The sequence below is a fragment of the Amphiura filiformis genome, unplaced genomic scaffold, assembly GCF_039555335.1.
Source record: "Amphiura filiformis unplaced genomic scaffold, Afil_fr2py scaffold_21, whole genome shotgun sequence".
NCBI classification, from domain to species: domain Eukaryota; kingdom Metazoa; phylum Echinodermata; class Ophiuroidea; order Amphilepidida; family Amphiuridae; genus Amphiura; species Amphiura filiformis.
Genome location: NW_027305485.1, coordinates 1,730,344 through 1,753,250, shown reverse-complemented (window position 1 = coordinate 1,753,250; position 22,907 = coordinate 1,730,344). Strand labels below are relative to the sequence as shown.

The 22,907-nt window shown below is 37.2% G+C and overlaps 2 protein-coding genes across 2 annotated transcripts in view; one reads left to right on the top strand and one right to left on the bottom strand.

The window, feature by feature from the left end:
- Window positions 1-3,762, bottom strand: part of LOC140143358 (uncharacterized) — a 130,471-nt gene extending 126,709 nt beyond the window's left edge. Inside the window, exons 1-2 of the mRNA XM_072165215.1 lie at window positions 3,603-3,762; window positions 1,605-1,814 (exon numbers count right to left, since the gene is read on the bottom strand). Coding sequence (XP_072021316.1) covers window positions 1,605-1,753 — 149 coding nt within the window. The 5' untranslated portion in view covers window positions 1,754-1,814; window positions 3,603-3,762. The remainder of the gene's footprint in view (window positions 1-1,604; window positions 1,815-3,602) is intronic.
- A 67-nt stretch (window positions 3,763-3,829) lies between these two features.
- On the top strand, window positions 3,830-20,294 carry LOC140143393 (nudC domain-containing protein 3-like). Its single transcript, XM_072165249.1, has 7 exons — window positions 3,830-3,945; window positions 8,763-8,844; window positions 11,418-11,626; window positions 12,299-12,467; window positions 13,839-13,949; window positions 15,240-15,428; window positions 19,499-20,294. The coding sequence occupies exons 1-7, from the start codon at window positions 3,845-3,847 to the stop codon at window positions 19,595-19,597; spliced, it is 960 nt and encodes a 319-aa protein (XP_072021350.1). The 5' UTR covers window positions 3,830-3,844; the 3' UTR covers window positions 19,598-20,294.
- Window positions 20,295-22,907: the final 2,613 nt, after the last annotated feature.

The window sequence follows — 22,907 nt, the reverse complement described above, 5'->3', positions numbered from 1 at the left end:
AAAAATATCACGACTTAAAAACAACACAGTGTGAAGGCGCATCTATAAAACGCGCACGTGAAAAAGAGGGGGGAACCTATTCAATAAGATTAAGGCCTTCGGGTTGAAGGGAATGAAGTTTGTTGATCCAGAATTGTATGAATGTATTGTAAAATGTATGTACACAGGGCTACTTTTGATAAAAATCTGTTAATAGAGCCCTCGTAATCAAATAATTATGTATTTTGAGACCTGGAAACCAGTAACCACTATTCTGTTTTACTAATATTTAGTGTTTCAAAGCTTGTTGTTGTGATGATCCAACAGCTGATGACCGGGGCAACAACAAGCTTTGAAAATAAGTGGTTCACTGATGAAACTGCATGTCAGCAAGAAAATAGTAAGTTTTTACAAGCCGACGACGAACGTCGGCTTGTTCTGTCTTCTTCCAATTCTTTCTTCTTCTTCTTTCTTTCTTCTGGCAACCAATCAAAATGCTCTAGCTCCGCCAGGCATTGACAGATTTCAACCATATGTGACCCAAATGACCACTGGGTTAGGCAAAACCTTCCATTTGACTTTGAGCTGGCTGTGACCTTTGACCTTGACCTTATGGTCAAAAATGTAGATAAAAAAAAAAATGCTACTCCTTCCACAAATTACATGCAATGATCATGTGACTCATGCATATGAATCAACATGTGGCAGTGCTTAAAACCTATCAAAAAGAATTGAGGTCAAAGGTCATTAAGGGGTCATTTCCGGTAAAGTCTGAAAAATTTGTAAAAAATATTCAAAAAATCACTGTCTTTGCAAATTATATAGCAGAGAGTCGCCATTAACACACATGCATCGCTACTAGCCAGGGTCTTTAGGATGCCTACAGTTTTGGGGTCAAAGGTCATTAAGGGGTTACTTCCGGTCAAAAACTAAAATTATCAAAAATGTTCACAAAAAAATTATCTCTTAATGTAAACAGACCAGAGTAATATAACCAACAAACATGAATAAGTGTTCCCTGATGTATGCATGGTATTTTTATTTTGGGGGTCAAAGGTCATTAAGGGGTCACTTCCTGTTTTTAGCTGAATAACTTTAAGAATTTTTATCTCAAGAACTAAACATGTTAGAATTTTTTAATTAAAATTGGAACAATACATTTTGTCGGTGTACATAAGGTTTTTTTTTCATTGAGGTCAAAGGTCATTAAGGGGATCAAAAGGTCAATCAAAAATTTAAAAAATCAAAATCCATGTATAAGTTCGATTAAGCTGAAATTCACCAGGAATCTTTCTTATGACATCCTAAGCACAATGTAAGAGCAGTTGATTCCCATCCGTGACCCAAGGGTCAAGTTATAGGTGTCAAAGGTCATATTTCAAAATTGGTCCAATCGAGCTCAAATTCAACAGGAATTATTCTTACGACATTCTAAACATGTTAAAAGATAATAATATTTATGACCCCAAAGGTCAAAGTTTAGGGGTCAAAGGTCAACTGCGGCGGCTTGTACTCAGAGTCTGTTGACTCTAGTTTTCAACTGTATTTGACAGATTAAAAAACTCTTTCTAATTTACCAAACATAATGAACATGTTTCAAGATTAAACTTGTACATTGTACTCACATTAAATCTGGTCTGAAGTGATGTATAATGGCACAGAATGCGAGTCCATCCCTCCAAGACTTTGTCATGTTGTCCACCTTGACATCCTTGTAACCTTCAGTACAACGTTGGCTCCACACCAGCAAAGCTTTGGTGCCTTTCAGTGCCATTGTTATTGCTGGAGGATGACCAAATCTCTACTCTTTTTAATGGGTGGTTAGGGTTCTTGGGCTATAAAACAATAAAATAGAAATAATAGTATATATATAGTAAGCTGAATAGTAGACCCGCATTAAGGGGGTACTACATGTACACCCCTGGCCAATTTTTTTGACTATTTTTGCATTTTTCTTTAAAATTATAGCGCATTGGTGACAAGTAAGATATATTATAGGGGCAAGGACTACAACTACTACACTGAAAATTCAGCAACTCAAGGCAACTTAGTTATTGATTTATTGATCAAATATTGGTTTTCCCTCATTTTTGACTGTAACTCCACAACTGTTGTCTGTACTGGAATAAAATTTCCAGTGCAGTAGTTGTAGTCCTTGCCCCTATAATATACATACATGTATCTTACTTGTCACCAATGCGCTATAATTTTTGAGAAAAATGCAAAAGTAGGCACAGAATTGGGCAGGGGTGTAGTACCCCCTTAAGAGTCACATTGTTTACCTGTCTGATCTATAGTAGACAAACTATGGTATATGACTTGAATTAATAATTTGTGATGCTTCTGACCAGTGATGGAGGTTTCACAAGACATTGTGATAAATTGAATCATGTCAACCAGAAAAAAACTCACTTTTGGTAAGATGTTATCACCAAAGTTACGGCCATAACCTTTGACCTTCAGCTGGGTGGATGGATGATTTAGGATCATCCGAGGTTAATCGATCGGTGATAACATCTAACCAAAAGTGAGTTTTTTTCTGGTTGACATGATTCAATTGATCTCAATTTGAACTTTTCCCAGATGACTGAAAGTATGTATGTACATAGTGCAGCGTTTTTCACAAGACAGTTCTCGAAATACAATTGATATATTAGGTTTGTCTCAAAGCTCACAAGTGGTTTGAAAACAAATGCGAAAGTTAATTTTTTATTACTTCCGTGGTCTGTGCTCTGCGCCGAGCGTACACAAGCTTAAAGACAGATGCGAGAACTCAGTCTTCGATAACGACCAAAAGATAAATTACTGACTATCATTGAAGACTGAGTTCTGCAGTCTACTTCTGAAGTTCTGTTTTACCAACATGACCAACTGTATGAATAAATCCATTACAATACTTATTGGGTGCTTTTGAATTTTGATCAGCATATTATATCATTCATTTCATGACATGTCATCGATAGGTATGTCCACATTGCTTATCATAGAGGGCGACGTTCAACTCAAAAACTCAGAAACTTGGCGACGTAGTTTTAAAAGTACTGGTACTTTATCCTTGTACACTACCCTAGTCATCATGCAGTGATAGTTTATCATAAAATAAAATCGCTTTTCTGTAAAATGGATCGCCATGCTGAAAAATGTTGCATGTGCTTGCTGTTTTGTACAGTAATTCATTGTACATGTAATTAAGGTCCCGTCAATGATGGTCACAGAATTTGGAAAAATACATTTGCCCATAACTTCGCTAATTTTTGTCCTACAGACATGGTTGACCCCTCATTTTTTAAGTTAAATAATCACTTTCTAAACAAAACAATTTCAGTGTGAAATATCATGCTTGAAAATTTGATGATCATACCTACTTTAGAAACCTGATTCATGAGATAATGATTGATTTAGGCCTATACGTGACTACATGTTGTACTGCCTGGTGTGTATATTAAAATGTTACGTATTGGAATTAAGAACACACTGCAGCAGCCCATATCTTTCAATGTTCACTCATTTTGATCTGACACACAGCTGACAACAATGACTGTCACTGCAATGACTGCACTGGTGACTGTGTGAACTTTAGGACAGGTTACGCCTATTTTGATTGATAATATTACGGCACTTACCGAAGATTAAAACACGAATTTGTTGTACAACTTAAGATTCAGATAAAACAAAACAACCCCACAATAACAACATATCAAATCTTTGTTGATTTCGTACAAAAGTAAAACCTTTAAACTCCTACATCATCAAGAACTCGGCATGACTTTCTGTGTTGCTTTCTGATGCACTTCCGGGTTTTCAGGGCATTAGCAGCGTGGCATTGTGGGAAGGTAAACAATCCCGAAACTTTACAGAAGTGGAAATGTCGGCTCAGCAGTTCGACCAAAACTTGGGGGATATTTTGCAGAATGTGAGACAGATAGATAATTTCCTCGATGTAGTGTTCGAGTTTTTGTATAGGAGGTTAGTTTGCATTAACTTGGAGCGTCAAAAAGTTACTACATGACGTAGAAAGTGTGTCCAAAAAATCGTCACATGCATGCGTCTCAATCATGGTCGGCGAATTCGGAAACCTTGTCGTACATGTGCATGCAAACTAATTACTTACTGTTTGCATCTCTTTGCTTGAATATATTAAGTGAGGACGCTTCTTTGGTGCAAACCTCAAAGTATATCAAAGAAAATACCCAGTGCATTAGTGTCGTTATCGACAAGGCTTTGTGACTTTTGTCGACAAAATTTAGGTATGCTAGGTGAATTCAAATTTGCCATCAAACTGCACCATTTTACATATCAAATTAAAGCCCTTGAGTAAAGAAAGCCAAAACTGAAAACATTTTTGTCATAGCACTTTCCGTAACAAAGTTTCATCTTGTCAAAGATTGACTTTCATCAAAAAGATTCAGATAGCAAAATTCCCCAAAACGGCATTTAGGGGTGTTTCTAGATCTTAGTCTCATGGCGATTGCAGCTTTTTTTAATGGAACTGCTATCAAAATCCCTCTAAAATTCCATGTGCAACTTGATTATCACCATAAAAAATCATATATTTGGGTCAAGTGAAGTATAGAAAACATAAAATATGTAGACCTGTTTCCTTTCCCGACCTATTCTCGAAAAAAATTCAAATTTCTATGTAAATATGCATTGTGTTTGGGTCCCGGTCTCGGCGAATTTCGCTGACTAGCAAATGTGTTAACCAAGGTTTGCCTGGGATACCTACAAAATTGTCGACAAAACTTGGCACTTTTGCCGATTGTCGACAAGAGCTTTGCATGTATCAACAAAAAGTAAACAAAAACTTTGGCTAAGAAAGCTTGAAAAGTTTAACATCCTAACAAAAATTAACCAAGGTATTTTCAGGATCTCTTATTCTTTACATCTTTGTCGATTTACCTGACGTTCTCGTGAATGTTTCTTTTAGCATTTTCATCATGACTTTTTCGATCTATTTGGCTATGCCTGGTCGAGCACCCTCACAGACCCGAACGTAGTGAGGGTGCTTGGTATATCCGCCATGTTTCAAATACGTGGATGGCCAGCATAATGGCCCGCAAATTTAAGCTTTATGAGAAGCCTATTTTAGTTGCAAAATGAGAACACAGCTCTGGTTTATCTTTAACCCACATCTCTCATGCCAGAGGTTAAAATAAAACGATCCCTATCAAAAGATCGTAAATTTAATTTCTTGAAACGTGCCGGCGAAACGATTTGTTTACAAGTAACAATCCTTGTTCCGACACCGATACCGTTCATTCGGCAAACCACGTGATCACTCACATGCTCAGGTGAACTAGGATTGGACGAATCGATTGCGTTAAATTTTATCCAGGTTACCGGGCCATGCCTAATGGCGATACTTGTGTCTTGGAAATATTTTTCAGCCACGTTGCAAAATGATCGGAAATACACCATCAAGGCGACTCGATTGATCTTTTGATTTTTTCGATAAAATTGTAGTTTACAGTTTTGATCAGTTTGATGAGAGTGGATTTAAAAACCAGTCCACTAGTAGACGTTGTAATTGACAGTTTGACATTTCCGCCGGAGGATAATGTGAATCCATAAGATGTGGCGATCAATTTCACGATTAAAATCTTTCCTTTGGGGCGATTTCCATTTCTTGCTATCATTTAAAGCCTGAAAGCATCAATACTAAAGATCGCTAGTGCAGATATATGTTTACATTGGATTCCATTTCTTGTTTAAATTGTTCACTGTATGGAAAAGCCTGTTCTGTTGTATCTTGTATTGACCAGTTGTATTTCCCACGCATACTATTTGGCAAACAAACAGGGAAAGTCCCTGATTTTCAATGATAGCATATATATATAATATTAAATTCTAGCGAGCACCAAGACGAAATCAGAGGAGACACGTCAGGACTCGTGTTTATCGCTGTAATTTTTACAGGTATTTTATTTTCATCAACTTCGTTTTCGTAAACAAATTGATTGCCCCCCCCCCCCTAATGTTTCACCGGATTCACATTGATCTCAGGGGGTCATATTTAAAGAAAAATCTCATGCCTGTTCATTGCCAGTTTGTATCGCTTTCATGGTATTCCCGCAGCGTGTTGTAGAATGTAGGTTGTCGAATTTTGCACCCGGATTGTCGCAAAATTTGCCAGGTTTGTGGGATGATTTTGGGGGTTATTAATAAGGCCTGATTGTCGACAGTTGTCGATGTCAGCTTTTTAATTTTGTCGATTGTCGACAATGAAAATGCTTAGCAATACCAGCACTACAGCGCATCCATGCCTGGAAAAAAATGGGGAACTTGGGAACCTGGTTCCAGGGAAATTTTGTGATTTGGAGGGAAATGTTTGAGTTCTAAATAAAGAAATACATAAGGAATAGTGGGAAATGGGGGAAAATCTTAAGGGGGTACTACACCCCTCGATAAATTTGTGACTATTTTTGCATTTTTCTCAAAAACTAATAACACAGTGGTAACAAAAATTATGTATATTATAGGGGCAAGGAATCCAATTACCACACTGGAATTTCAGTAACCCAAGACAAGCGGATTTGTTAGTTATGATAAGAAATAAGGTACCGCCACGATGTACCTCATTTCCTATCATATATACTGAACCGCTTGTCTTGAGTCACTGAAATTTCAGTGTAGTAGTTGGATTCCTTGCCCCAATAATATACATAACTTTTGTTACCAGTGTGTTATTATTTTTTGAGAAAAATGCAAAAATAGTCACAAATTTACCACAGGGTGTAGTACCCCTTAACTATGTTCCCGGAAATTGTGCACTTTTTCCAGCCCTGAGCGCATCCATCTTAAAAATAATCCCCTAACGTTGGTAAATGAGTCAAAGTATCATCTCATAACTTAGATGCAAATGGATTTAGTTCATAAAGCATGGTCAAAAATTTTTTAGGATTGTGGCCTGAATTCTGTGAGCCGCCCAGAGGATGAATTTTATCTGAACTACATTATGACGTCCAAAGTTGTGCAGTGACGCTTTCTGCACATGCTCAGAATGAGTGAAATACGTTTTAAGGAATCAATATATGTGACACGATCAAGGGAAATGAGTGAGGCCCTATTTATTTGTTACAAATTTACTATTCATTTCTGTGGAAAATTGCAAATGCTATGTCAACACATAATCGGGGAGTCCCTTAATATAGAGACTGACCGATCAGGTCCTTATCTGAATTGGCCGATCAATTATCTCTTTGATCTGCCGATTCGATCGCCGATCGCTGATTACCAGTTTGCCAATTGTAAACAATGGCTGCCATCACTGTGAGTAAATTTCACCCGTATGTTGAAAGGGTACTTGTACGCAAAGTATTACCATAATTATGTATGCTCTGAGCACAAAAAAACACACTCCCATATGCATTTAAAATACTGAATTTGACCATGATTATTATAAGCTCAATTTACCTTTTCCCCCTGATGTCCCAGTCCATCGAATCATTCGATCGCCCCATTTTAATATTGTGTTTACGTTCAAGTCAGTGTGAGTTTTGCACACGGCCCGTAGCTCTCGCCAATCTGACACGCACGTGTGTAACCCGGAAGTGTTGAGTTTTGCACGCGGCCCGTAGCTCTCTCCAATCTGACACGCACGTGTGTAACCCGGAAGGAAGAACTACAATATATTGTAATGTGCATGCGGGGAATTACCTGATTATCTCAGCTGCGTGCCTGAATCACGGTATGATTTTATGTTTATCGCCTACAAAGCTTGTTCTTTTGCTAAATTTCGCTTGATTTAACTAGTCTAATTCAAAGAAATATACCAATAAATGAATACTTGTTAAGCTTCAACAATTACTTTCATGATATTGGGTGATCGGTGCATTACATCGGCGGAAGAAGGAAAAATCGGCCGATGCAGATCACTACCGATAAGCTAATAATCGGCCCGATACGGAAGCTACCGATCTGATCGGTCAGTCTCTACCTTAATATTTTTGATATTTCTCCAAAGAGATTCCTGATAGGAATCAAAATATTTCTTGCAAGTACCAAATTATTTAACATTTGCAGTACCGTAGTATAATATCATCTAAATAATATCCAATGTTTACTTGAATGTGTGTTTATTTCAAAAATAAACTTGATTGTGATGACTTGTGTTTATTTCAATTGTCGCACTATGTCTGTGTGTTCAGTTGAAGTGAAATGTTTTGCATTGCCTGAACAAGGGATCGGGTCTAAATTCTCAAGACCATAGAAAAAAAACTTGGGCTGCTAAGAATATGCAATTGGATTATTTGGGTATTTTGGCTCCAAACATTTTTTTTTTGCATTTCATTCGTGGTTGTATAAAAAAATTATCAAAAAATTACAAGTTTGTATCAAAATTGGCAGATTTGTAACTTCAAAATCTATTTAAGATATACCATACTTGTGTACAAAATTTTTTACTGATTACACCACTTGATGTTAGGTCCAGGGACTCTCCAAATCTGCAAAAAAAATTATAAAACAATTTTGGTGGGAAATCACAGATTTTTGCATTTTTGGAAAATCAGGGTGCATTTTTTTGCCTCCAAAATCATGTGTTCCTAGCAGCCAAAAATAACCCCATACATTTTGGTACCGTACTGGACTCCCCAAACCATCACCTGACCATACAGGGCTACAACCTATTTTAGCCAATGATAGCGGTCCCTGGTGGTCGTGGTCACATGCTGGTTTTAGTCCTGTCTGACTGGGAGAAAAGATTTTACTTTATTCCTGCACACCTTGAGTCTCAGTTTTACCCATTAATGATGTCTTGCTTCTATATGATTTTTTCTGTGTAGGACTGATTTCTATCGTACTATGCGTGATGACAGGGATACTATGGGATTGCCTCCCGGAATGGCACGCAGACTAGTAATGCAGGTATGTTCAGGGAAATTAAATGGGAAGTGAATCTAGAATTATGGGCATCATCTCTCTCCCTCCTGATGTCATGTATCATTTGGGCAAGCTGATTATTCCAGAATATCAGTAAGGCAGCAAAAATTATTTTATTGGCCCTGCCAATCCAGATTTAACATTTTTTTTTTTTTTTTAGTTTGCTGAATACATGCATGTTAAATCAGCATTTATTTTGCCAAAATTGGCATTCATATGGTCGAATCCAATGAAAAGTGTACACAGCATGTTCAGGGCCATAACTTAAAAGTATTAAACAAATTATCATTTCCACGAACTGCGAGAATAGTAAATAATATTTAAGCAATAGGTGCAGGGTAATACACTCTTTAATACAACCAAGTTTCGATAGCCTGCATTTAACTAGAACTGAGATATTAACAAAATAAGTAAGGTAGCTTTCGGTAGCCGAATGTTGCCTACAAATACAATTTGACTTCATGACAGTATTGTAAAACACTGCCATTCATGCCAATGCCCATATCGGTACATAAAGAAGGCACGTATGTTCGCTATCAAATCATATGTCAATGAAAGTTTCGAATTCACATACATGCCTGCCATGCAGAACTGAATACGGCTTAATTGTTGAAAAATATGTACTGAAATGTTGCTTACGAATACAGCATAATACATGACATTGTGTAATGATGTGTCCCTACCAATGGAAATTAATTGTCAAAAACTTTAAGTGGTACCCCTGGACAATATTATTACCCATTATACAGATTCATTCAACAATCATTTAGTATGTAAATTTGCTGTTCAACTACTTGTATCAAAATGAAGTGTTCAAAATCTTGCTAAAAGCATCAAAATTTTTTTGATCTAATGTAATAACATTTATTCATTTGGACGTACCAGCTGAAACAGATCTAAAAACAACCATTTTATTCATTCATTAACATAATATGTAAATTGATTCACACTCATTTTATAAATAAAATACAGAAACTGACCTACATGTAAACTTCATTTTCAAAAATAAACTAGCATAAATTGAATAAGATCATATTGTTCGCGTTATGAAAATAAAAAACAAATATTTTCTGGTTGAGCTAGCATTTTCCTGACACCTGTGGTCTACAATACACGAAAAAAGCATTAACGGCAATATACCATTTGTTTTAGATTGATTAGTATAGAGGCCATCAGCCTTTTCATCGGGATCCGCCATCTTGTGGGTATTGCCGTTCTGCATGTCATGCGTTAGACATTACGCCCCCGATTACGCTGAAGTCGCAGCGCGTGACGCACCTCTTCAGTCAAGCGTCAACGCGGCGATCTTAGCAACAAGGCACTCCGTACCCACAAGATGGCGTCGTTGACGTCACAATGACTACCTCTATTGCGATAGTGAAAGCATCCCAGTGGTATTCGTAGGTAACATTGGGTTATGATGTCACATTTACTATCACACGTCCTGGATTTATTTTTCAAGATTAGTAACATTTGGCACTTTTGGTTCCTATAATAAGGCCAACATGCCTTCAATCAATGGGCAAAAGGAAAAAAAAAATATGGAGGCATTTTTATTTTGGACTTTTATTTTTGGCCCATGTACACTTTTGGTTGGATTCGACCATATATATGGAATCTGTTGTATATGCATGTAAAATGAGCTGTTTGGGGCAATAAGTAGATTTATTTTAACTGAAAAAAAGCGTGCAAAATGCAAAATAAAGTTAAACTAATTGCAAAAAAAAAGTAAATTATTTACAGATTTTTACAATTGTTTCCCAAATGACCGAAAGCACCTGAACAACCGAAAGGTCCGTCCGACCATAGAATAGTAACGGAACATTGTTGATAGTGCAAACTATTTCTTTTCTGAAATAATATAACATGACCAACATTTTGAGAACATTTTCATCAAAATTGGATAATTTGGCTGTGTTTGACCCCTATAGAGCCCAAATTTCAACCTTTGACTTTTTTATGCCTCCACCGGAGGTATTATGTTTCCTGGTTGTCCGTCCGTTCGTCTGTCCGTCTGAGCTTGTGAGTGCAATTTCTCGGAACTGGTAAGGCGTATAGTGATGCAATTTGATGGAGGGGTGGCAATTGGGGGTCTCCAAATTTTAGCAGGTTTTTGTTGCAAAATATGGTAATTAAGTACCTAATTTGCATAATCGCAAGGTCATTGTGAGGTCATTTGGGGTCATCCAGGGTCAAATGGCCATATATTGTTGCAGGTTCATAAAATTTGGTGGGTACGACTACCATACTGTAGGAAGAAAAAAATGTCAAGGTCATTTTGGGGTCATCCAAGGTCAAATTGCCACAACTTATACATTTTCTGAATTTTTGTCACCTAGGGAATATTTTTGAATAGGTTCTAACCAAATCGCAACAAATTTTATTTTTTGATCCCTGCATAAATTACATTGTAAAGGTTGACCCCGATATTCTCTGAATGCTCAAGGGTGCCCATGTTGGTCATACCCAACATTACACTCACAAGTAAGTTATATCCGACTATTGCAGTTTTCCTCCATTGTTTAAACCCAACATTTTATTCCACAATGCATCTATAGGCTTTCATGAAGTATGAGCAAATGGCCAAGATTCCAAGTGCTGAGATTCAACAAGGGCCAGCACCATCTATGGCACAAGAAGTAGAGGTTGGATCCGATGAGAAGGCCAAAGGTGAAGGTTCATCTCAACAAACAAAAGATCCTGCTACTGGCTCCGTTTTAAATGAGAAGGCGAAGGAGAAGAATAGTGAAGAAAATGTAACAGACGTGTAAGTGTGTGCTTTCTCCCAGTTCCAGAAAAATATGGCACTAATTTATTTGAATTAAACAACCTGTTTTACAAAATGTAGCCAAATCCCAATTGCTATATAACCTTGCTATAAATCCTAATTACTATCAATGCAAGATCCCTTGATCTAAGTGCATGAGTGTCCATCTTCGCAGCACAGGTGTATCTCAGTTTGGAAGAGTGTCATGGGTCAAAGGTCAAATGGAGTCAAATTTGAAGGTCAAATAGGGTTATGTCTTGATCTAAGCTTCACAGTATTGCTTTGCCTCAAGTAGGCAGCGGGTGAGCTTGGAGGTGGATCTTAAGGTTAGATTTTGAAGGTCAAATAGGGTTAAATTGCTATAAATCTTTTTTAACATGTTATCTGTTGATCTAAGCAAGTATGGGTGTCCATCTTTTATGTATCTCAACTTCAAGTAGGCTGTGCTTGATTTCAGAGGTGGGTCATGGAGTCAAATCTGGTTAAATTGCTAGGAACAGCTTGTCAATACGATATCTCTTAATCTCCCGCGATGGGCAGGGGATCTAGCGGGTCATGCACCGCCTCATTGAATATTATATTACGGTTATGTGCAACAGGTACATACCATGATTGTAATCTGATTTTTCATATCTACCAATCACAATATGATTGATTTTTTTAACTACACAGGAGCAAAACCAAAGCATCGTTGACCTCAGCTGACACCTACAATGGGGCACTTCGGGATGCCTACGCTTGGAGTCAGACACTCAAGGATGTAGATATCAAAGTATTTGTACCTAGCAACATCAAAACAGCCAAACAACTCTCAGTAGATATCAAAGCAGAACACATCAAGGTATTGAGCTATATAGTTTAACCCCCTGGACACCACTGGTTATCTAACAGCATTTCTGATTGGTTGATATTAAACTTGAAATGCTCATTTCAATTGCCAAAATTGACTAGGCTTTAAACTGTTTATGGTCAAACTTGCATTTGTAGATGATCTTATTAATAACCTCCTTGATTGGTTCAAAATTGGACACAATATTCATTTTGGCCAATCGGCAGGTAGTTAATCGGCATGGGGTTCAGATCTTTCTAGGGAATAACCCCCAACAAGTGGTTACATACAGCTATCATCATATCATAGAAGGGATATTGTGGTGCATGTTTTCTCTCTACTTCCTATTTCTTAGTTTTATCACAGCATTGTTCAGTCCTTGTTTGTTCTTCTGTGCTGCCTAATGTGTACTCAAGGTCAAATGCCATGATTAAAACTGCAGTTGGTGCTACTACTATGTTCCATTGAATGTACTATGGTAATACTCCGGAGCTATAATTGTGCCAACTACTTCCTGATCAACCCTGTACACAGGAATAATAATTTGGTAGCCATAAGCAGATAGGCTCCGAAGTTGAAAATCTAGGCACCATCAATTAAAGTCTTTTTACAGTATATAAATCAGTCAAGGTGTCAGTTACAGTATTAAATGTTAAATATATATATAAACATGGTAAGTAAATTTGCCAAGAATGGTGCTATCAAAAGTAGTCGGATTAACATGTACATGTACATAATACACTGAGCGATATGCATTGTACATGTTTCGGGGTCATGGAAATACCACTACATCACTAGATACGCTGCTGTAGGCGATTCCCACGTTCTTCGAACACAGGTGATATATACACGGATATGTACTGCAGGTGTAAATCATGCTTCGGGAAATTGGATTATCGGAAGTCGGAACGAATTTTCAAGCTTACTCAAAATTGGTGAAGTACAGATTTGTATGTAGTTTTTAAGCTTTCATAATGATCAGTGTAGTATTGCTTGGAAACATGATCGCATATATTCGCATTGGTAAAAATTTGGTCGCATTTGCGACCGATTTGGTCGCTATGTACAGGGCTGTTCCTGACCAGCTCAAGACTGGCCTTCATCTTTGCTGCTCCATTAGATCTCATGGTCTTGCAGTTCAAATTCCAAGATCTAACCTTGATAGTATTTAACGGTCCTTCAATCCATCTACAGCCCGCACATGGAATGCGCTCCAACCTCACATTCCAGGAATTGTGAAATGGGCCAGCGTCAATAAGGACATCTATATCTGGGCATCAACCCATCAGCTTTACCATAATGAAAATGCTGTTTATTTTGATATGTCTTGATATTTAAAAAAAAACATCTCTCTTCTCACTCCTTTGTCTCGATTTTTCGCAGGTGGCAACCAAAGAACCAGGAGGACCTACTGTATTATTAGAAGGAAAAGTGAATAGTAGAATTAACACTGAAGAATCTATGTGGAGTCTGGACCCAGGCAAATATGTGCAGGTGTGCTTTAAGGCTCCGATAGAATCATTTGCACAGTATTTTTGTGGGACATGAGAGCAAATCAGACATATCAAATAATTTGCCATAAAATGTGTTTCATATCGCCAATTTCAAAAAATCAAAATTGCTTGATATCATAAGGACATTCCTCATATTCAGGATGCAATTCGATATGTCTGATGTGCTCTCAGCTCCCACAAAATATACTGTGCAAACATTGCTATCCGATCCCTTAACCTTCTTCCATAAAATCAAACATAAAGCTGATATTTTTTATATCAGGTGGCATGAAATGCCACACTGATATATTGTTGAGCATGGAAATCTTCTGATTCTTCCATATCTTTCGTCAAACCATCTTTTAAAATGCTACTAGTGCCAGCCACTTGCGCCGAACTGGACCAAACTTGGCCACAAGAAGCACTGACCCAAGTTCCTTCTAAGTTGTTACCAATTAGGGGTGAAAGGTCATGTAGGGGTCATTAGAGGTCATTATGTAAAAATCTTTAAAATGCTACTAGTGCAAGGTGCTTGACCCAATTTCGACCAAATGTGGCCAGAAGAACCGCTGACCCAAGATTGATATAAGTTGTTCACAGACAGGGGTCAAAGGTCATATAGCGGATATTAGGGGTAATTTAGTGAAAATCTTAAAAATGCTGCTACTCCTTTAAATTACATGCTATGACCACCAAACATGGTCAGAAGAACCACTGGCCCAAGCTTAATATAAATTGTTCCATAGCTTGAGGATCAACCCAAGGTCAAAGGTCAAATGAGGTCACGTGCTAAAATCAGCCCGATTTGGCTTAAACGTGGTGCAAATCATCCTTGATATAAGTGGAGCATAAAAAGGTCAACATGAGGTTACCTGAAGTCAAAGGTCAAATGAGGTCACATGCTACAATTTGCTTTATTAGGCTTAAACTTGGTGCAAAGCATTATTGATGTGAGGGGAACATAAAGAGGTTAATGTCAGGTCACTCATGGTCAAATGTTAAAATCAAAGCTGCCACCTGATATTCGTGCTTCTTGAAGCACAGTTGCTCTAGTTTTTGTTGCAATGTAATTGTATTCAAAATGCAAGTTGTGATTCATATCAGCCTGTTATTAGTAAAAAAAAAGTATGTTTCAAGGCTTGTGAAGATTTTTAAATTCATTGCCGAATGCAAGTCTTATGGTGGAAACATATTTCACATGCATGTATGAATAATGTTTGTTTAATTCAGCATCTGAATTTGAGAGAAACATCTTATAATTTCAAGACCTGCATATATCTTCTTTTTATAGATAAACTTGGAGAAAAGGACTGAAACATGGTGGAAACATGCCATAGAGGGTGAGCCAGATATTGACGGCAAGAGCATAGACAACACTCAGCACATACATGAAATGGATGAGGAATCGCAGAGCGACTATAGGAGAGTCATGTATGATTTTGAGCAGAAAAGACATGGCAAACCGTCAAGCAAAGAACTGGTATGTATATTCCCAGAGTGCAGAAGGTAGGCCTGTTGTTCATGGGGGTCAATGTTAAATGTGGAGTGTGTTAGCGAATTCAAAAGTAGCGCTAGCATACACAATGAGTTTGTGCGTAAAGGCGGAGGTGTAGAGCGCTCCCTGTACGCTCAGGTGAGCAAAGTCGCAACGTTCAAACACTCTACCGTCGTCGGGCTGATGGCCGTCTAGCAGTACTAGCAGAATACAGAAAGTAAACATTCTTAAGTTACTTTGAACTACGCAGGAAACAAAAAACAATTTAAATTTTGGGTTATATAAATTTTTTAAACATTTTTCTTGGATTTGCATAAAACGAACAATGTTAACAATTTAAAAAAATATTTTACAATAATATTTTGACAACATTTTTGAAACATGTATTTTCATATAAAATGTTTTCATGGCCTTTATATTGTCACATTAGAATAGTAGGCCTGTAGTTGATTTGGCATTTTATTATGTTTGTTATTCCTGCACATCACCATGTCTTTTTAAAAGCATTTTTTGTTGTAACCCAAAGGTTATAATAGGTTGCCCAGGTCCAGTGTAGTCACTGTCCTTATAAGCCCAATCGCCATTCTAACTTCCGGTTTTTGAGAGCAGTTTTGGGACACTTTGACCTCTGACATATCGGGAAAATTTACGTAATTATTATTAATTTTCTTATTATTGACACAATTTTGATCATTAAAAATACCAAATAATTAATTTATAAAACACTAATATTTTTGCTGAACCATGAAATGGTATCAGCCTATAAGAGCGAATGTTACTAGCTTACTTACTAGCTTACTTACTAGCTTACTGACTAACCATTTGGTCTGAAATGGACATATCTCTAAATGCCACAAAGGTATGACCCCATGAGTGGTGTCATATGAAAGAGGGAAACATAAAGAATATAATAAAAATATTTCCAAGCGTCGGAGGTCATCCATGGGTCACAGGGGTCAAAAAGGGCATTTTAACGAAAATGCTCGATTGAGCTTAAATTTAAATGCAATGATCCTTGTGACATTCTAAACATGTTTTAAACATTTAAAAATGTATTTATGGTCATTAAGGGGTCATAAAGGGGTCAAAGGTCAAGGTTCTCAAAATGCTCCAATTGAGCTGAAATTTAAATGCAATGATCCTTATGACATTCTAAACATTTAAAAAATATTTTAAGATTCATTTAAGGTCATTAAGGGGTCATAAAGGGGTCAAAGGTCAAGTTTTCCAAAATGCTCCGATTGAGCTGAAATTTAAATGCAATGATCCTTATGACATTCTAAACATGTTGAAAATATTTTAAAATTCATTTCAGGTCATTAAGGGGCAATAAAGGGGTCAAAGGTCAAGTTTTCAAAATGCTTCAATTGACCTGAAATGTAAACGCAATGATCATTATGACATTCTAAACATGTTTAAAATATTTTAAAATTCATTTAAGTTCATTAAGGGGCAATAAAGGGTCAAATGTCAAGTTTTCAAAATGCTTCAATTGAGCTGAAATTTAAATGCAATGATGACAGTGGTATAGGCCTACCACAATATACTGCCGAAGCCACATGGTTCAGCTATGGTGCGGTTATCGCTCTAGTTTATATTTGTTTTAAATATTGTAAAACATTTTAGATTATATTTTGTACGTACAAAAACCCAATATTTCTGAATTTTCTGAAAGGTCAAAGGACAAAGTGTCCTAAAACTGCCCTACAATGCATTGCAAACTTCCAATGCCGATTGGGCTTATTGGTCATTCACCCTGTATTAGTATTGATGGTTGAGTAATACCATTGATTGCAAAGTTTTGGTTGTTCAGTCCTTTTTGTTAGGATCTTATGATAACTTTTCTAGTGCTCTGTACACCTGGGTTTTGGGTGTAATGAGTTAATGAGTGTTTAGTGGTGCAATAGTATACAAAGCTTTGTGCTCTCATTAATGCGTGTTTTGATAAGAGTGAGTGGGGATTAGTAGCTCAGCTTGAATTCACTCCATCTTTGAACATCACATTGTAGAGTCATTGCAGAAAACTGTCTGAAGATTTCAAAGCATATTTTACTTCAAAATTTTATCGGGAAATAGGCCTTGTGTCTACAGGCCATTTCAGCATCATTTTTGACTTAGGTCGATGTCTGCTATCTTAAACGACATGACCAGTCACTGGGCCGAGGTTTGAGATATTAACTTGGGCAATCATAGTACAAAACTGCTGATGAATGATAACTAAAGTGGCACCCATGTCGCTAAGGGCTGGACACCAGAAGTTTTGGTTCACAGAGATGGAAGTCCTCTACTACTACCTTTACCACTGCATTGAAGTAAATCGCCTGGGAATAGAGATGTAGTTTTTGCAACACATTTGCCACCTTTTTTGCGTTGATTTGGATTTGCATTGGGAATCACCGTCAGGAGGGTGAAAGTGCATAGGAACAATGCCGGAAACTATGTCACGCTATTGTTCGACCTAGGCTACATATTTTTAACGCATGCGTGTTAAGTCAATACAGCTTTAGACTCCTCCACCTTCGCAACACGTGCACGTGGAGTGACTGGAATCACACTGACGGCGGAGGAGAATACTAGCTGGTCAAACAGTTTAATTCTATCAAGCATATAATACCTAAACAATCATCGTCATTTGATCTATTTACTCACAGAATATATTGTATACTCAAAATATAATTTTAAAATAGTAAACCTGTTAACTTATATATTTGTGTACTAAAATATAAGGACACGTGATGTCGAAGACAAAATGGCCGCTAATCCGCCTATTGTGAGACCTAGGATACATATTTCGAAAGAGGGCAGCAGACTAGGATGCCTATCCCTTTGTCTATTATTCCTGTCACCGTGCACAACTAGGGAAACCGGAGGGTGTAAACTTTTCATAAACAAGAACAGCTATGGAAAAATCATTCCTATGGACTTCAAACAATCAACAGAAATTTTACTATGAACCTTAAAAACTCACTGGATTTTGAGCATCTTGATATTCATATCATATTAAAGGGTAATAGTAAGCTATAGTATAAATCAAATAAAGTTCACCATTACCAGGTATTATTGTGCAACAGGAGAATTTACTTGTTTATTAAATGAATATTGCTCACAAGTAATTGTTGGCTGACATCCAGTTTTTTTGACGTTCTAAAGCATACGGTGAAAGATTGTCATGATCTATTTTCAGTAGTGCACCACACGGGTATAATAAGCCCACTTTAGGCTATTATAAGCCCACCTCATATTTTTCAAAACGTTCTGGGAACAAGGGTGCACTCAGGTATACAAGCCCAGTTGTAATTTTGACTGTGGTCTTAAAGGGTGTCTCCGGCAATCACAGCATTATGCCTTATATGTAAGAAAAATAATTATCAAGCATGTATCACATAGTTTTATTTAAAACAAACTCTTATTGACCATAAAAACGAATAAAAAACAGTCATCTCTCAACAAGCAATATTCAAAATTCCCGGGCGCCGAAATTGTCGAGTGTAACAATGTCCCAGTAATCAATGACGACAATTGAGCACAAACAACCATTACGTCATTGCATTTAGACAATTTCGGCGCAGGAATTTTGAATATCGCGTGTTGAGAGTTGACTTTTTATGTTCAATATGAGTTTGATAATTACTTTCTAATATATAAGGCATAATGTTATGATTTGCCGGAGACTCCCTTTGAATCAAATCAATGTTTTTCTCACACATTTAAGAACAAATATAAAACAATATCACTTAATATTGCCAAGTTAGTGCTATAAAAATACAAAGACCACTTGGCATGTGACATCATTGCCCGGCAGTATGCGCGCGAATTATGGCAATTTCCATTGTTCTTTGCCCTGCAGTGTGCGTACGCATCGTAGCTTGCTCAGGGCACGTGCATTTTAAATCGCCCACCACATTTCACAAGAAAGTCATTGAATAGTGTAGCGGTTCTTTCGAGCATATCGATAGACGAGTCCCTCGCCTTTGTTGATAAACAATGATGTCAAGTGGTCTATAAAAACACATATATATTTATTGTGTGGTTTTTTTATGTGCTACTTTTTCCAGGAAACACAAGATATGTTGAAGAAGGCCTGGAATGCGGAAGGGTCACCATTCAGGGGGACAGAATTTGATCCGACCAAGTTCAACATCAGCACAGGATGACGAGAGCCAATGCGCCGGAAAAAGACATTGCATTTTCTGCAGATATCAGTAAGCAGTTGTGTGCACTGCTTTGCAAGGTGATGTAGGCAATGTTATTATCAATACAATGTGAAGAAAAACTTGACGAGCCACTTCGATGTTAATTTAAGTGAAGGCTGGTTTAGCCATGTTAGGTGTGAGTGTACGCAAGTTAAAATATGCATTGGGTTAGAAAACGATTACGGGTGAACAAAGGAGGCTGACAGATTCAGAGAGGGCCTCGGAGCAGAAGACTCACGCTGTATGGCAGTGATTCCCAGCCAGTTGCTTTTAATACCAAGTGGGGGTCTGACAAGATTACATATGCAGGAGTAAGATGGGACGTGTGATGTAATTATCACATGGTGCCACTTTCAAGAAGTCGCTTTACAAAAAAGAAAAGGTTGGGACCGCTGCTGTATGGTATTCATAATGCCGTTTAATATGCTAATTAAAACACAGCAGAACTTGATGATTTCTTAAATTATATTTTGCTTCACTGTTTGCAAGGCCTGTACCTAACATTTGAAGAGTTCTGATTCAAAAACTGATAAACAGCATTTTCTTCTACTTTTGAGTTAAAGCCACCAACATCTGCCTTGTAACTCGCTCCAAATTGACACAGCTACTTTAGAAATTCCACAGTAAATTTTTGGATCTGATCAAAAACAGCGCATATTTTATTTACTTTACATTTGAGTATATCTCAAATTGAAAAGAATGGATATATTGGATTTTGCATCTGAACTCTTAAAATAGCCAAGTGAGGTTGCATCCATCACCAATCATCGAGTAGTGATGTAATTTACATGGAACAGTGCAAAAATGTATACTGAAATGCTCAAATGTCATCAATGTTTTGAAATCGGGTTTACTGAAATGCTCAAATGTCATCAATGTTTTGAAATCGGGTTTTAAGTATGAAGTTACATTAGCTTCCAGAGAAGTTTGGACCTTGCGTACCGTTTAAGAGCTTAAACACGGAAGTGAAGTTCTGGCCGTTTCACAACGGTAACAACAGACCGGTCATCTGATTGGCCGATAACGAGTTAAAGGTGTGTTAGGTGCTTATGAAGCATCACAAAGGGAACATAAGAGCCCTGGCTATATGCATCTCATTAACAGGGTGTGTGTCTTGATCAGAGAGCTATGTTTTATTGATAGCATTATAGCTACCATGTATCTTCACGTGGCACTTTGTGATCCACAGCCTCAGCCCCCTCCAACTTCAAAAAAAGATATTTATTCCATCAGAAATTTAGGACTACATAATATATGTGTGCATAAACTTACTTGCAGATTCGGTCGCTTGACAGAGATATCGGCTTATTTGAATTTGAAATTTTGGAAATCTTGTGGCTGTCTATTGAACCATTCCCAAAAGAGGGCGCTAAAATCACGAAATACCCCTTTAAGTATCTTACATGTATGTAGCGACCATGTTGTTCCAAAGCACCTGTGCAGGTGAATAAAGCCAGGGTACACATAATACAAGCATTGGTATGAAGATGGCTCTGACTCTTGGCTGTAAACAGTGAGTAGATTTAAGTGCATATCATATCAAGTAGTTGATTTATGTTAATAATTAGTGCAATTCTTGTACATTCCATCAACAAATCAAAAGGGTGTGGTGTAAGAAAGACCTATCTGCAATAACTGCCAGGTGTCATATGTGATGCGATGAAGCAAAATCAGTCGGAACTCGGAAATATTAAATTTTCAGTTTCTTATAGGGTAGTAAAAAGCATTTTGCAGAAAACTCCATAGAAATTGAATAACCAGTTCCAAAGATGTGAGCAATTAAAGAGTTTCCAAAACAACAGGAAACAAAAGGAAATATTTCTTTTGTGTGGCTATATCTCAAAATCAATATTTCCGAGTTCGGGCTGATTTTGCTTAATCGCATCACATATGTACAAGATAGAATGCAGAAATCTACAAATAGTTTATAAGGCAGCTATTGCAGAGAGGGCTTTCTTGCATCAAACCCTCATAATGTAACATTATTTTTCTTTCATTTTAAGCATTCAATGTGATCCATTAGAACGGATAATCTGTTAAATGAAAAGCATGTATACATTTTCTTTCCCATATTTACAGGCTAAAAGTGTACCGAAAATCTTACTGAAATTGGGATTATATTGATCCTGACAATTAGTTGGATCAATATAAAGGAATCACTTCCTTTGGCTTTACCTTTAAACGTTTTTAAAACAAAATACTCATTTTTGCTTCATCATGTGAAATTTCAAGATATTACACACTTATAATGGATCAATGTCAGTGTATTTGCAAAACGCTTTCTATATTCAGGATTTTCTACTATTGGGCTATTCCGGTTGAAATCCATACAACCCGTATGGAAGACTTGACCTTAATCTCCCACACATGGGTTGTAGATTTCAAATGGAGTAACCCATTCAGGTAGCCCCATTTGAAATTCCTTTGTGAAAGATTAAGGTCATGTCTTCCATTGGGGGTTTATGGATTTCAACTGAAATAGCACATCCAAGAAAAAAAAGGCAAATAAATCGCAATGTACTTGAAAAGTTGCTTTTAAAACTATGTCGCCAATTTTAGCCGTCCGAGATTACATTTCTACGCCATCCTCTGTAAATCAGCCTGAAAATCAGTGATGGTTTCATCTTGCCGCTGCTTCCTTCTGTCAAATCTGTAGCAACAGGCCAGGGTTGGTTTCAGTGAGTGGTAGTAGTAGTCCTTGAGGGCTTCACAGATTTCACCAATTTCAGTTCTTTCAGCTTCTTTGGTGCTGTGACGTTTTTCAGCATTGTGTAACACCTTGGTCCAATGGTAGCAATGATTGCAGCAACTTTTGTTTTCTCATTGATTCCTGATGTCACTTACGGATATTTAATATTTACCCAATTGCTCAGATCTAACGCAGGATGATAATAGTCGTGACAAATCAGATATATTTCACACAATTATTTATTCATTTATGCTTTTAAAAACAATAATCATATAATAATAACAAGTATGGTTTCACCCAAGGGCTTTGAGTAAATCATCGATACACATAGTTATATTTGTGTCTCAACCCCATTGGCTCATTTGGTAAAGCACCGGACTATGGTACAATTTGATGTTTTCAAAAGCGCTCGATAGTAAGCACATTAGCCCTGGGGTAACTCCAGTGGGGAAATATATTATTCTTTACTTTGTTCTCTTTCATTTGACACCACTTAGGGGGTCATACCTTCTTGGCATTTCGAGATATGAAAAGGACCATAAATATGAATACTGACCCAGGCCTTATGAGGAGTGTCACCCC

What these genes read in the sequence shown, in the direction of transcription:
- LOC140143393 (XM_072165249.1), top strand. Translation starts at nt 3,845, where the DNA reads ATGTCGGCTCAGCAGTTCGACCAAAACTTGGGGGATATTTTGCAGAAT. An exon ending in ACCCAGGCAAATATGTGCAG is followed by an intron (nt 13,950 to 15,239) that starts GTGTGCTTTAAG and finishes TTCTTTTTATAG; the next exon opens with ATAAACTTGGAGAAAAGGAC. An exon ending in AACCGTCAAGCAAAGAACTG is followed by an intron (nt 15,429 to 19,498) that starts GTATGTATATTC and finishes TACTTTTTCCAG; the next exon opens with GAAACACAAGATATGTTGAA.